Source organism: Tenebrio molitor, chromosome 2 (genome assembly GCF_963966145.1).
Source record: "Tenebrio molitor chromosome 2, icTenMoli1.1, whole genome shotgun sequence".
Taxonomy (NCBI): domain Eukaryota; kingdom Metazoa; phylum Arthropoda; class Insecta; order Coleoptera; family Tenebrionidae; genus Tenebrio; species Tenebrio molitor.
The window spans coordinates 4,074,137-4,090,598 of record NC_091047.1 but is presented as its reverse complement, the minus strand read 5'-3'; the positions used below and the strand labels follow the sequence as shown (position 1 = coordinate 4,090,598).

At 35.1% G+C, this 16,462-nt stretch overlaps 1 protein-coding gene across 4 annotated transcripts in view; it reads right to left on the bottom strand.

The window, feature by feature from the left end:
• tup (LIM1_Isl and LIM2_Isl domain-containing protein tup) overlaps window positions 1-14,888 on the bottom strand; it is a 44,889-nt gene extending 30,001 nt beyond the window's left edge. Inside the window, exon 1 of one of the 4 annotated variants that reach the window (XM_069038637.1) lies at window positions 14,333-14,888. In XM_069038637.1, the coding sequence (XP_068894738.1) occupies window positions 14,333-14,462 (130 nt within the window). In that variant the 5' untranslated portion in view covers window positions 14,463-14,888. The remainder of the gene's footprint in view (window positions 1-14,332) is intronic. The other 3 variants (XM_069038636.1, XM_069038639.1, XM_069038638.1) reach the window with 3 other exon arrangements.
• Window positions 14,889-16,462: the final 1,574 nt, after the last annotated feature.

Sequence of the window (16,462 nt, the reverse complement as noted above, 5' to 3'; positions counted from 1 at the left end):
AAATTGTCGAATCTCTATAAAATTGTATGTTTAGTACTAGATATGGTTATTTTATGCCTAATTCAAGATGTAACCTAGTTTGTAGGATGTGTATTTCTTAACGGAACAAGAAATAATCGGAATTAATAGATGACAAGGGGCTCATAAAATTCCAATTCATGGTCGAGGGTTCCACAAGAGGGACCCACATTTTTGTCCTAAATAAAACATAGACTTTGAAACATGTAACGTAAGTCTGAGCTTGTTTGCATTTCTACATTTTTCACCTTTGCCCATAAAAATACTGTTGTGCTTTGGCGGCAAATTAAAGAAAACATCAAAAATAGTTCAGTGGTACCTGACCAAAAAAAGGTATGTCTTAGCTTATTCGGATCGATTAGAATGTGAATGTCCTATATTGTGTTATTTTTGATCTTTAAATAAGCAACACAGAAAAGCAGAATAACTGGTATCAGTTGTGAAAAACTGAACGTATGTCGTGGATTGTTCCGGAATGTCAATTGTCTTAGTTCTCTGATGATGATATAAAACTTTTCTACCAGAGAGATTCTCGAGAAATAAATTCATCGTGACTGATCAAACATAGGTCGTAGCTTGTTTAGGAAACATAATTTTGATACATGTCATGTGGTAATTTATCTGTCACGGTTTATGCGTTATCTATCTTGCGTATCAATTATTAATTAGGTTAATGGATCGCAATAAAAATGTAGAATATGTAGATAAGAGAGTAAATAAAGACATAGATCAATTTCAACAGTTGCGAAACAAAAGATTTATCTTAGTTCACTTGGATAAAAAATCTATTATGTCTGAATATCTTTCTGGTATTATAATTTTTCATTAATCCAATGAGAATTTTTCTGTGTCGAGAGTTTTATTCTAAAGAGCGATCAAATTAATTTGTAATCGAGTTATCCATGAATCCGAAATCGTATGTCGTTACTTGAACTCGACGCTCCAATAAACACAGCTTGAAACACAGGTTAGATCACGACATATTAATCGCAAAAGACATACGGATTCAATTCCATGGATGACTCGATTACAAATTAATTTGATTGCTATTAACAAAACATGCACTAAAATTAGTTTCACAAAAGAAACGACATAATTTTATAACAAAGTTGCCATTTTAGAATAGCTTCTGAAGGGCAGTCCAGATGAGAATTCGAATGTCTTTTTTTTCTAGAGGAAAAAAAAAAACAAAATGCAGAAAATTGCAATATAAAAAGTCAAAAAACGAAAAATAAACACCGTTCACGTTTTGGCATAGAGGGAGGCAATTATTTCTTTTTTTAACGTTGGACCCACTATTTGATTTCTGTCACTAAACTGTCTAACATGCAAACCTATCAAAATGTACATAACGTGTTGTTGAATTTCCAGCGATCTCCGAGTATTCTTCTATTGCAAACTTGTAAAACTGACAACAATGCGCTAGACATTGACACTATTGATAACCTCAAATTTAGAAAAACATAACCTAATCCAACTGACCCTTTTACTACCAAATTAAATGCAAAATTTCCATGGCCTCCCATTATGCCAAAACAACGTGAATGCTGTTTATGTTTTGTATTGTATGGTAAGTGTCATTTTGACACTTGCTTTTTTGAGAAAAATTTTGAAGGGATCATGCCTAATGAAATTGCTTAAACGATGTCACACTAGCAAAACTAAACGTACATCTTAACTCATTCATAAAATGTTTTGACGTTTGATGTGCTTATTCAGACCGCAACAGTTTTAATTACGTTAATGGATAAGAAAAATGCAACAAGCATAGCTCGTAAATTAGATCAAAATAAATTACTTTAAGGACATAATCCAATACGGAAATGCATTTGTCCATGCAACAACGTAAATAAATATTATGGTAGGACCTTTAGAAAAACTATAGTATTCTACTCGCGGATAATGGCTACTACTCGCTCGAATGAATTACGCACTCGCCTGCGGCTCGTGACACAAAATCATCTCATAAATTATGCGACAACGGCGTCCAGCTATAAATAAAAGGATTTATACTCTTTTGTCGAAGGGCATTTGAATGGTTTATCTTGTAATACGAGTACAGATTTTTTTTTGTAATTTTGACTGCTGAATAAAATACCCGATTAGCTGAAAAAGTATACGTGTACCAATTTTGTTTGGGGGGTGGAAACAGAGTGCGAGTGAAGACAGCGATGGGCAGGGAAAGTGTTGAAAGCGTCGGTGACAGTGGCCGTTCTCGGAGGGCCACCTCGGCGGCAGTGGGCGTTGTAGTGTCCCTTTTCGGGCGGTGGCGGGCGTCAAAGTTAAATATAACGCCGGTCCTCTAATTAAATAAAACTAACAGATTCCTTCGTCCTAAAAATGCAATAAAACCGTGGCCGGGTAACGTTCAAAGCGGCCGCCGCGTCCTCAAGAGAAACGACCTCCGATTAAGGGAATCTTGTGGCTCTCGCCGCGGAATTTTATTGAAAAAGACGTTTCGTGAATTTCGGTACAGTTATCCGATGGCCGATTAATATGCCCGGCTCGGCGAGATTAAGGATCGACAAGATTCCTTTCGCTCGGGGAATACACGTCGTGAAGTAGCCATAAGTTAGTATTGACGAGCGATTTGCATAATTTTCTGGTTTTCGGCCGAAATTAGTATGCTCGATTGTGGTTCCGTGCCACTTGTTGACGGTTTTGTGGACCGCGCTGACATTTTTATATGGAAATAATCACACTTTCGGCGGCAGCTCCGCATATCTTACGGATCGCCGCGGCGATAACTCGCGACGTTAATTATTTTTGGTGGCGGCGTTCTGGGTCAGGCATTATTTAATTTATCGCCGGTACCGTTGGCTCCACCGGCCGGAGTTCGGTTTAATTGAATTCGAGTGACGAGAGGAGTTGGGGATTTATCAGAGCCGGCCTATAATCCGGCATTCTTGGCCCAGGCCGGCGCCTCACTTATCTACACTCGGGTCCTGTGGTATGCCTGCCGTGAAGCCCTCGAGGACATCACAACAACGCCGTATTTGTTGTAGCGCTTTACTCATCCTGTCTCCAAGACGCACTACAAAAAACACTTCCTCCGGGTTAAAAACCGCACGACACCGAAAGCTCAAACTCAACACGTGCAACACGAAAAGCACGTCTTGGCTTGACTCGGAAACCTCGCTCCGACGAACCGCCCAAAAACTAATCAAATCCAACACAATCATTCTCGTAATAACAATAAAAACACTGAGCTAACCTGAACGTTGGAACATGAAAGGTATGTCTTAGCTTGTTTCGTAAATTTATTTTGATAAATACTTAGATTTACTTCATTTACTTGGAACAACAATTCCCAAGTGAAGTTATAAATATCAATTAATATAATATCAAATTACTTCTTAATAAAAAAATCACCAATATACCCGGTGACCCAAGTTTAATTTTTTCCATCTTTAAAATTGTTCTCTTAGAATTCAGTAATTTTAAATTTCTTTTCAAATTGCCACTTATTAAGACAAAAAAATAGTCGAGAGATGCCAGATCGGGTGATCATGCTGGCCACCTAATGACTCATTCTTGTTGGACAAATGAACTACCGAGAAATATTTTTTCCATTTATTTTCCGTTAAACTTTTTATCCAGATCATTTTTCCAGGTAGATACAAAAAATTGAAAAAAACCAAGAACCGATTTAGTTCAGGTGAAAAAACTTGTTATCGATTTCGACGAAACAAAAGCTTGATCGTGACAGTTCTGGCAGTTGGTGACGGTTTGACCTTTGACCTTCAGAGAGCGGAACAATTTGGACGCATTTCCAAAAATGCATTTAACCTTGACCACTGGGTGTATATGTCAGCAAATTGTTAAGAAATGATGGAAGCGATGTTTTTTTTTTGAATTGTTGAATAATAAATTTGGTGAGGTGTGACAAGAACTGGTTGTTGACGGTGACTGTTTCGGTAGGACCATAAACAAATACGAAAAAACTAGACCAGTTTTAAACATGGAATACAAAACGCATGTCGTGGCTTGTCCCGGAAGTGTCATTTTGACACATGTCGTGTTTTATTTTCCCTCGAGGCAGTTTTCGTTTCTGTTTGTTGGTTTTTTAGTCGCTGTGACTTGTCACGAGAAAATTTTAATATTATGTGTTGCGTCGATGGGATTATTATTAACAAATGACAGAAACGATCCATTTAGAATTACCAGTTGGCGTCTTATCGGGACAGTAAACAAATCGCATTAGTTGTGACAAGAACCGGTTGTTATGGTGGTTGCTATAAACAAAAAGTGAAGTCACACAAGACAAACGGAATGCACGTCCTAGATTGTTTCAGAAACGCGATTTTGACGGAATATGTTTTATTTTTCCTTTTTAAACGATGAAGCGTTGCTGACTCGGTCACGTGACTATCTCAAGCCTCGAAAAACTAAACGTACGTCTTAGCTTGACTACAAAACATCAACCAAATTTGTCTTAATCTTTTTTGGACTTATTCGTGCATTAATTGAAATTAGATTGAATCGAATTAAGTAAACAAGTAAATACTCTTTATTAACATTCCAAATTCAATCTTAATTAAACTGTTTTAATTTAAGTATTAATTAATTTTTACTAAATACTAAATCAGACTTAGTTTATTAGTATGTACTAAATAAAAGACAAAGGTACTACCCTAATGGTTCATGGATAACTCGTCAAGGCAAATAGAGAAATTGGATTCTCTCATGGACTGTGACCTTGGAAATATCTGCGCGAAGGCGGAGCGATAAACCAGTGAAGAAGCTGTAAATGTTAGCGCAGATATGACTCATAGCCCATGAGAAAATCCAACACCTATACTACTTGTGGCGAAAAACGTTCGATACCATAAGCTCATGTGTTATTTTTCAAAATTGCATTCAATTTTTAATTCATCACAAAAATTCTACCAACACTCGATTCGTTGACGATTTCTCCCAGTTTGCATTAGTATTAATTATTTCAAATTTAAATTTAATTTATTCTGTACACATTTTGCGTCAAGTACCGTAATGACAGGTAAATATATGGAGAGTACCACCTGCAGCACAAAACATCATTAGTCAAAATCCCAATTAATTCCCCAAAATTATACCAAAACTTAATTATAATGACTTCTACACCGCGACTGAAATTTATTTACGCGACGTAATTAATTATAAATTAATTACGACGACTTCAAACGTCTACTACCTGCGCTCGCTTGATTCCAATTAAACTATCTTAACAATTAATCTTTTTCCAACTTAATTACAGCACTTTGTTGGTAAATACCGAGATTATTGATAAACAACCGAACGGTACAACTCCTTCACTTGACATTATTAAATTAATTACAAATTAATTGCAATTACAACTAGTCTTTCGTGACTGATTTTACGGCACGTTCTAACGAAACCACTTTAATTTTCAGTCCTTAACTCATCTATATATTAATCCGGCTGACAGCTATTTAGCCAGTTTAAATTAAATTTAATTAATCAGTACTCAATAAACAGTTTTTCTGTAAACACCCGAACGGTACCACCTGTGGCGCATAATTTTTAATTACGCTAATTTAAAAGCAAGACTAATCAGCCCGCCTAATTTCGCTCCTAAACGACCTCATCCCGTCTAATATTTAATTAAACCGAATTTTTTTCCAAACGAAACCCGATGTAAATTTAATTGGGTTCCGCGGTCATGAATTTACATTTTGACAAACAATTATGAATTATTAAATAAGTAACATTAATTACGCTCATGTCTCGTTGTGAAATTTTTCATTTTTCACGCTTCAAAACGCGATGTGTTATTAAAATTAATTACGCCGGGAAGAGAGAGAGGAGAAAAAAATATTATTTACGACTTCTCAAGCTCGTCTCGTTAATTTCGATAAATCAAAATATTATTACGCCCGCTATAAAATAAATAAAAAACGGAATTTATCTGGGAAAACGGCGACGGCATGGGGAGGACGATTAAAAGCTAATTTAAACTAGCGTTAATGTTAACAAGAGTTTAAACGAGATAATCATCAGTTACCGTTCCAGCTAGACGCACCTGCACTTAAAATTTGACATAAAAATTTGTTGTAATAGACGTTTATTGGCGTCGTTGCCGTTTTATTGTCCCAGCTAGTGTTTTATCTTTATTTTTATTGAGTTTTTCGATTCTTAATCGGGTTTTGGAATTGTCTTTATTGTCTTTGGAGTCGGGGATAATTGCGGGGGAGACTCCGGACTACCTGTCCGGTCCGACGGTGAATAAATCATGGCTCCGGTGCGTTTATCCCGGATCAATGGACGCAGCGTTATGAACTCGGCTATAATTTGATTATTTTTAGTGTGGCCGCATAAAAATGTCCAACATCATAATAAGTGACAAGCTCTTAATGTTTTGTTTAAATATTTGAGGATACAACACACATAAATACAAACAGGATGATTCAGTGACTGAATAAATACGGGCGAAATCATCCTTTTGTCCTTTGTTTGATTGCAACAATCATCGCTAGTTAGAGCCCGGGAATTTTACAATAATATTTGTAAGTCACGGAAATCAAGGACGGGGACGAGCGGAATGATGCGGTTTATCAGCGGAATTTTTTTGTTGGGTGTCCTGGACTAGGTGGGCAAGAGGGGTGGACGGGATGGGGGTGTGAGAGGTTTAAAAGAGAAAAATGAAGGCAAGGTTTAAGGATCCAAAATGTGAAGAAACGAGAAAAGAGGAGATGAAATAAGTGTTTTAGTGTTTATAGAAAGTGTGTTACGGAAAAGAGAAGTTTGGATCCAACTGTGAGAAAAGAAAACATTTTTGCACGACCTCTACATAATGAGCAATTTTACTCCCTGAGTTTAGGAAGTAAAGTGGCTCTTTTTCTCCCTTGGAAAAAAAATAACCAACTCAAACTTTACGCCCTTGGGAAAAAAAAGCATAGCCACTCAATCTTTTATGATACTTACATAAAATAGCTAAAATCCATCAAAACGGATATGATTTTTGTGTTCGTAAAACAAGTGTCATGTTGACAGTCAAAAATAAATTGAAAACTGTCGGGTTTTTTCGATTAAAATCTTTGGGTCAAGCAAAAATAGTATACAGGGTGATTCTGAAATAAGTTTGGAAAAAAAAACCGGTAATTGGTGATAATGAGAAGAAGTTATACACAAAAAAATTTTCTTATAAAAGTTTTTTCGTTTTCGAGATACAAATGATTGAAAATTTGGTCAAAATTGCTAGTACGCTGCTGAGTGATTACCTGATTATCTTGGTAGTTTAGCAACAATAATAATCAAAGGTAAAAGGGGCCCGTCAGTTATAAACTCCTCTCGATCATTTCCATAGAAACGTTTACAAAGTAAACTTACGACTTTATTGTGGAGTTGATGTAACAATGGTTGCTAATGAAGTGAACAAATTCGGACAAATTTTCCCTATTAATAGGCGTTGAAAATACAAGAATATAGGGTAATTTCCATCCTTTTGATTTCACCTCCAAAAGTCATTTACGCAGAATTAATTTGTGTGAAGGATACTCCACATTTTTTTTCCAAACTTATTTCAGAATCACCCTGTACTATACACATCGGGAGTGTATGATTTTTACCCTCGGTGCTACAAATTACACCTCGGTTAAAAATCATACACTTCACTCCCTTGGTGTATAATCTACTATTTGCATTTTGCGCGCAATTAAACGACAAAACAAATTTATTCGTTTTCATTGTTATGGTTTTGCTGAATTTTGTAAAAAAGTTTCCGAATGTTCTACACTGCTCACCAAAAAGTTCGCACGCATGTAGGGACATTCTTTATGTATTGATTCAGCAAAAATGATGGGACGTAGTCTAAAGAAAGTTATCACGTGACGTCAAATTTGACATTTCAAAAGACTTCCCAAAATTGGGTTTGTGTTGGATACAGCGAAAAAAAAATCGAGGAAAATTTAGTTCTGATGAAATTTTATACTTTATAGTTTTTATACTGTAAATTTTCAGAATAAAATTCGATTAAAAATAAACAAAAATCCGAAACTGAATTTCAACTGGATCAAACAGAAAATAAATAAATAAGAGTTGGCAACTCCGACATCTTAAACTGGCAACAGTTTTTACTGTAAGAACTATTTTGAAGACATTTTTGAAATATTGCACTAAGCACTACCTTGCTTCATTTTTTTTTTAAGATTTTCTTTAGATTCTTTTTTTATAAAATTCGCACAAGGGCACAACTTTCATGAGAATCAAAAAAATATAAAATTTTCTCATATGGTGAGACCTTTTTGGTAATTTTACACTGTTAATATTTAAGTAGTGTTATTTAGTCGTTGAAATTTATTCAAATTATTTTTGAAGACATTTTTTTGGAAAATTGTATAAAATTAGAGACAAATAATTTGCTAAAGAAGATTATCATCGGGTGAGGCAAGAATTTTATTTGCCCATTTCTTCTTTCAATTTTGGATAATACCCAAGTATGTAATTGTGATATTTGGAAAATCTAATTTTACGGGATAGTAAAATAGGTGTTGTTTTTCAGAAAGAAAATGGAATTTCCCCAAAACAGGATAAGAAATATTTTTCATTTTCTTTATTTTTCACTGCAGGTTTTTGAGGATAACAATAAACATTCTGGTAGGTTTTATCTACAAATGAAAATTTGAAGGCTGATATTACTTTATTTAATTTATGCGGAGTATTGAAAAAATTGTGTATTTAATGTAATTTCTAAAGTAGTAAAATGTTAAAATAAAGAGATTTTGGCGTTTCCTTTATAATAAAAAATATACAGGATGAGTCAACAATAATAAAACGACAGTAAATGCTATTCATTATCCTCGTTTTATGATGAGTTATCTGAGATTTGTAATGATCCTGCCGAGAGGTTGATCAACCTACTAACTGAATTTCCAATGTTTATTTATTTTTATATTTTCAAATAAATATTGAAATAAATTATTCACCATGGACGGTTAATTAAATTAATTTAAAGGGACAAGAGCGGGGAAGAGCTTTATTTAGAGTTTTTATTTTTAAATTTGGATTTCAAATACATTTGAAAAAATGGTACTAAACTGTCCTTGAAAGATAATTGAATTTTTGAATTAATTAAGGATACATTTAACTTTATTAGCAACAGTATTTTTTAAAGAAAAAAGAGTCTTTAGAACATACAAAGAAAATTGAATCTCTTAATACTTTAGGATTTTTGTTTGAGAAAATTATTAAATCTTCGGGTAGGTTCCATATTCGAATTGGATTCTTTAGGTAATTTGTGCTAAAAATTGAAATTCATTGTTTCGGATGAAAGTAGAAAGAATTTAGTTATAAAGGGTATTATTATGGTGGGATAATCTAAAAAAATACAAAGGGTGAACCTGGAAGCCTGCTTGTTTTTAATTTATAAACCATAAATAATTTCCAAAGTTGTAAATCAAAATTTGAAGAATATTTCATCTTCTAGGCTGGGAAATTAACTACTTTTATCTTCAAGTGGTCAAAAATCCCACCTTTGTGTATCTATAATAATAATACATACATAATTTTATTCAGAAAAAAATACACCTAGATGTTTAACTTCGTCGAGATGTTAATTTTTGTTAACTACTTATACAAACGGTTGCAGTGGCTTTTTTTTGTAACCGCACTTGAAACACTTCAAATCCTAGGAGTTGAAATGTCCACAAGCGGCTCGATTGAGTCAAATGTAAGGTCATTTGAGGCATTTCTCACGATTTATTTATCAATAATTACACGAAATATTTAACAATTAAATCATCCCTATTAAAAAAAGCCTGTAGAAAGGCGAAATAACGAAATTATTACCCAATATTTAACCGGTGCCACTGTGGTGTAACACGAGTCGCCCATGTGCACGGATGAGAATGTCAAAATCAAAAATAGCAAGATGACCGTTCAACGTTAAAAAGTAAACTTTACACTTTACTAGACTTTACTAATATTATTGAACCTTAACATACTAATAATATTAAATAAGTGAACTGGTCCCTTAAATTTTGAAAAGTTTCATTTTACTGTAACTGCAGAAAAATAAAATAAATTAGTTCGTGTCCGTTTTTTTTTTTTTTTGTAATCCGCTCGAAGGTAAAATATATACATACTCGTATGTATCATTTCAATCTCTGGGTTTAGCACAGAAAGACTCACTTCTACTCTTAACGATATAATCTACTATTTATTAAAAAATACCTATGTTAAAAAAGATGAGAAAAATTAAAATTTGAAAGAAGAAACTGAATTCTTTTCGTTTTCGGTTATCCGTGTTTATAAAACAACTAATGATTAATGAACGTCCTATAAATATTAAATCTTCGTTGTGGACGTCGATATTTTTAATTTAATTTATTGTAGATTGTGTAGGAGATTATTTATTGTGAATTTTAAAGTTTGTTGATATTATGGCTTTAAATTTTTCTTAACACTTCGTAGTACTAAGGTACCACTTCCCCGAATAATGATTGTGATTGTACAGGATCATTATAAATGATTGTCCCATCGCAGTAGGCGTTGATGACGTACGTGAATGTGGCCGCAAGCCTCATAACATGAGTGAGATTAAGCCGATAGGTGGCGCTACTGGCAGTAGTAGAAATCTGTCTACTAGTTTGTCTAACGTTGCGAGGCTGGGGGCACATCCAAACTTTGTGTGGGTTTTCAACGCCAACTGCGATGGGACAATCACTTATAATGACCCTGATGTACTTCTGTGTATTTGTTATTTCTCTGTCCTAAATTCTCATTTCATTTCTTTGTTTTTTGTTTTTAATTTGAATATTATTTTATTTGTTCTATGCTAAATATTGGAAAATCATCAGAGTTGCTATGTCATTTGTTCAAAATTAAAATTTCGTCAGATCAGACCTGTCTGTCTAGTTTAGTCGACAGTATCTAATAATTAAGTATCTTATTTTTAAATAAAACGATAATTAGCATTTGAGCACTAAACATTAAATTATTTTAAAAATTGCAGTTACAGCTTTTAAATTTTTGGTTATTTTTTTTTAAATTTCTGTTCAATAAAAATCCCGAACATGTATCGTGTCACATAAATTTCCTCGAGAAAACTGTAAAACGGTAGAATTTTTTTGGTGAGAGGTCATAATAAGTATTAACTTGTCAAGATGATGATATTGATAGTTGATGGACTTGTTCCTCGCTATTATACACCAATGTATAATGGTGCCCGATATCGAAAAGCCTTCTGATCAAAGCACCAATTCAAGAAGTCCATCCGGAAGTCACTCTTGAGTTACATAATTTATGATGATTAGCTTCAACAAACCTCTGCATCTTAAGCGGTTAAAAACGAATTTAATAAAGCAATAAATAACGCCGTGAATATTACTTTGTATGAGATTGTGAAACCAAATAATTATTATTTAATTTGCTGTCATTATCCTCGCAATAAATCGCCTCGACGCTATTCACAACTCGCCGTTAAAAAAATAAAATGTACAGTATACGCGCGATACGGCAGGAGTTGACTTTTAAAAGCCGTATCGTTTTACAGCGCGTTCCATCAAGATAATTTTTTCACACTTAAACTAATTTATTAATTTCTTATTATTCATTGCTAATTTATGAAAATGTCCGCCGCTTTGCATACTTAATGCGCCTATTAGAAATCGAATCTCGCGTCACCACAATCACACTAATTTGAATGTAATGTGCACGCACTTGCTTCACCTAAAACTTTTCCACGTCAAAACAAATTACTTGAACGGTAAAAAATCGAGAAAGTTTGTCCGAGTTGCATCACTTTTAGTCAAACACCATAAAGTGGACAGAACCACCACCGGATGTTTCCAGATAAACCAAAAACGAAATCCCCACATGTTGTGTAACACGAAGTTGGCGCATCTGGTGGGGAAATTTGTGCCCGGCCCTCGTACAGGCCAATTTGGACGGGTCAGTTCCGAGCGGCCCTCGTACTCGCGGCGGCGGATAATTCCGTTCGTTACGTCACCTTTTCCCCATTCGGCCCATGTCGGAGCGTAATTAGCCGAATAAATCAACGAGTCAATACGTCACATGACAACGCGGGGAATTCGAAAAATGACAGATATCCCGCCGATAGCGTCCACTCGATTAATTACCAGTCAAGGTCTCGAGTTTGATAAGTTCATAGAGCCGCGCTGGAAATCCACCCAGAGTGACCTTTTTCTCTGGGCGAAAATTTCCCCGAAGGAGAGATTTCGGAAAGCGTCCTTGCGACACCTAATCCGGCGTAGATGGCGGCCAAGATTGTGTACACGGACCATCGTAAAATGCAAATTAGGGAGATTTCCGTTCTTTCGCCGCGAGAAATGCGTTTGATTGTCGCCGGCTAACTGTCTTCATTTTTATGGCGGATTTTTCGATTTTCGAAACGTCGTAAGGTTGGGAAATTTGTGGTTGCGGACGGCGAGGATTCCGAGAAGAGTGACAGAATGAGAGGCTCCTCGTTCCATCGCCCAGACCGCAGGTTTAAATTTAGCCAAATGATAATAGATAACGCAAACAAGTCGTTTCGTTTTTTCTAATTCCGTCGATTTGGTTCTTCACGGTTTTAACACCTGAACGCGAGATATTATTTTTTTCACCGGACCTGGTGACGCGGCATTCAGGCCGGATTTGCTTATCATTGCGGATATATCATTGTTTTACTTTTTTCAACACCTTCTAATGCGAAAATGTGGGTGATGTTTTTAGGAAATTTTTGGAAATTTACAATTCTTCAGTCTTCCTGGGTGCTCAAATGCAGATGGCAAATGGCTCAGGTATAAAGGGTAAACTCAGTAAAGCTTTTGTTCTTGGAATAAAACGGGATCTAGACAGTTTGTTTACAATGGAGGGGCTTGAGATATTCTGGCCATGAATCATACAAAGCGGCACATTCTGAATATCATCTAGACATTCTAGACATTACAATAACAAAGGGGCTCAAGACAGCTTTTTAAAATTGTGGTCTGAAGAGAAATTATAAAATAAATTTGTTGCAATGCATTCTTTGTACGTTTTTATTTTGTATACAGTGTGATGTAACAAAAATCCAAAAACATAGTGTGAGTACTTAACTGAATCCAACTTATAGTAGATAATACTAGAATTCTTTCATTTTATTTTTTCTAGAATATTTTTTGTAGCATTTAGATATCAAATTTTGTTATTTTTGAATTCTGGATTATTCAGTTTTGGTCCAGAACAGTACAAAAATTAAAAAATATATATTTCAAAGAGGAGTTTGTTAAAAATTATTACACGATAGTGTATTAGTTAAAATAAAAAACCATCTAATATACCGGGTGAGTGATTTTTTTTATTTTTTCTTAAAATTTTACAAAAATAAATTAAAATGTATACAATTTATGAAGTGGTAAAATGCAGTTTCTGTGGAACTGTCAAATAATAAGAGTAAACCATCACTTAAATGTTCCATGTCTTATTTATTTTGAAAAACAAAATGATGTTTTATTGTTTATTATTGTAGGTAGATAAGTATGGTAATTTGGGTCTAAAAAACTAGGATTTATCTTCTAATTTTTTTTAACACAATTCCCACTAAATTTTTTTTTTTTGTATTTTGGTCCTGAACATAATTCGAAAATGTTCTTAGAAAAAATATATTGCTTCCGACGTAGACCACTACCTACTTAGATAAACTCAGGTATATTTTAAACAAAACCTATTATTCCCTTGTAAAAAGTATAAAAGAATCTTTGTTGCACAGGTATAATTTTTAGTCCCAAAATTTGGGAAATTTTGAAGATTCCTAGATTTTTCAGAAAAAAATTGTTAAATCCCTGTTATGTAAATTACTTTTACTGAAGATAAACACCCATTCTAACCACCGAGATTTAAATGAAACTTTTGCCATTTTGGTTTTGACATTAGATCGAACATTTTTGCATATTTTTAATTTAACAAACTAATTTGTGAAGAACTTCCAAAATGAATAGATTTGAACAAGCTTAATCTATTTAGAACTAGTGTCTTAAGACACACAAAACAATAAAAAACTACATACGTCAATTATTTTAAAACACTCTATATGTAAAAGAAAAAGTTTATTGTATTAAGTGTTGACTCAAAAATATTTTCAACATGTCTGCATAATCGGAAATTGTGTCACACTTAGTACCTAATCGTTGTTTTTATAAACTTGTATTGCGGACCACGCTGTAGCATATTTTGAGTTACACCGTTTGGTGCAAAATGAGTTTTTTTTTTTAAATTTTCCAAAATATCCCTCCACTTCCAAAACCGTCGCCTCGTCATTCCCCGATAAATTCGACCCATGTGGAGGCACGATCGCATTTTCCGTCAGTCTCTCTGGTTCGGTTTTGGGACTTACTGTTCTGGGAGTCCATGGAGCAGGAGTCGTTGATGGGATGCGGGTTCATGACAAGGCTGGGCTGCACCAAACCCCTGTGGTGCATCGGTAACTGGTGCATGGCCAGTCCGCCCTGCTCTGACATCACCATACGAACCGCACGTCAAGAAACAGTCCACCAAGAAGTACACGGCACAGCTGCACCAAGCCCGCCAGGCCTAAGTCCTAGTACCCGGCCGACTTCATCCGGAATTGACCGCAACGGTGTTTCGCACAAGCGCGCCCTAGCTCGGTGGACACGACCACCAACGCCAAACGTTCCGGATCAACTGACGGTATCGCGTCGGCCGTCGGGCGAACTCGGTCCGGCGATTAGTTTTTGTTCGATCCCCCGGCCGCCACGCCTACCGCGTTTGCGTGTTCTGCTCCCCAATTGGTCCATTTTGTTGATAGCACGGGGCCCGGAATCACAAAATGGTCGGCAGGTAATCAATAACCGAGTCTCGTCCCCTTCACGTCATGGTAAAATTCGCTCCCGGCCTTCTTTGTTGCCCGATGGAAATTTAACCTTGCTGCCGGAGCCGCCCGCGACCGGACCAAAATTACGGCCGAAGGGGCGAGGGGTGGCTCGCGAGGGTACCACGGCTTGGTCGTGGGCAAATAAGGGATACGGGAATCGATGTGTTGGTTTTGTCTTTATCGCGGTTGTACGAGTACTACATGTCCGTTTATCTTATCGCCGATAAAAATGACAAGCAAATGAATGTCACACCTAGCCCCATGAGTATGTAAACTATATCTACACACGTTCAGACGTTTACACAAATAGCCGATATCGCGGCCCGTATCGTTTCTTTGAGCGGAGATGTTAGTAGGGGAGGGCGCAATTGACGATTCGCTCCATTTTGCGCCACCATCCCATACCTACATACCATTCGCAACTCAATTACCCAACGATTGCCATTTACAAGCTCTAGACAAAAACAGATTCAGATTTTATGATTAAAAAAATAGCTAATTTGATCATCCGTCTTGGTCAAGATCTAAAATATCCCATTTGGATTTAAATGAAATGACACCAACTTAATCGCTTTCAAAACACCTTTCGGTTGCATTTTGACTCACCTATTTTATTTGAACTTAACTGGAAATTATTCAGGATTTCACAAATCACCGACAGAGGTGAATCACATCTGTACCTACCTACAACTACAGAGAAAAAAATCAAAGTGTTCTTGGCTATATCTTATCTTTGAAGTTCATATTGATTTTGGTTTTATCACAAGTTCAATTAATTATTTTGAGGTTCGAGTATTTGTTAAGTTTACTCGGCAATTAGGTATGAAGTGATTAGAGCTGATTTAGATACATTGGGAACAAAAAAAAAGGCGCAAAAATAGATACTTTTTCAAAGGATATCTACCTTAAGTAGTTTGTGGTTGGGAAAGATAAATAGAATCGATAATTTTTCATATTACCATTTTTTTAACCACATTAAGTTGGAACAGTTTGAGATTGTATGTAGTAGGTACAAATTTTATTTGAAAATTTAACTTAATTTACCTACTAAGAATACTTATTAAGAAAAAAGAAACAATAGATTTCATTAATGTCATCGGAGACCGACTTATCGCGGAATCAGGGGATTCAAAATCTAAGAAATTCCTTTTTGAGAGGATTTCCCTTGCTATTCAACGTGGAAACGCTGCAAGCATTCGGGGCACTTTTCCAGATTCCGCATTATTATCGGAAATTTTCGCATTGTAAGTTAGAAATGTTATTTAATAAAATTCTTATTAAGAAAAAAGAAAATTTACAAAACATTCCAATCTAATGAAGAATTCTAAAACTTGAAAATTCTTCATAAAAGAAATAGAAAAACAAAATACATATGTAGGTAAGTACTGGAAAGTCTATCGTTTTTTTTATTTGCTCAAAAATAAAAAGTTGTTAGTTTTTTAGAAATTGGATAGGTTTCTTAGGTGTAAGCTTAAAAATATGTATGTACCGAGTGTCTTTCGTCCTCAACTTCTTTTTCGTCAAATTTTGTTGATTTTTTAAACTTTTTTAATCAAATATGTAGTGGAAAAATATGTATCTGAAAAAATTTAATTGACGTTAATAGCTATTTATGCAATGAGTTGCAAAATG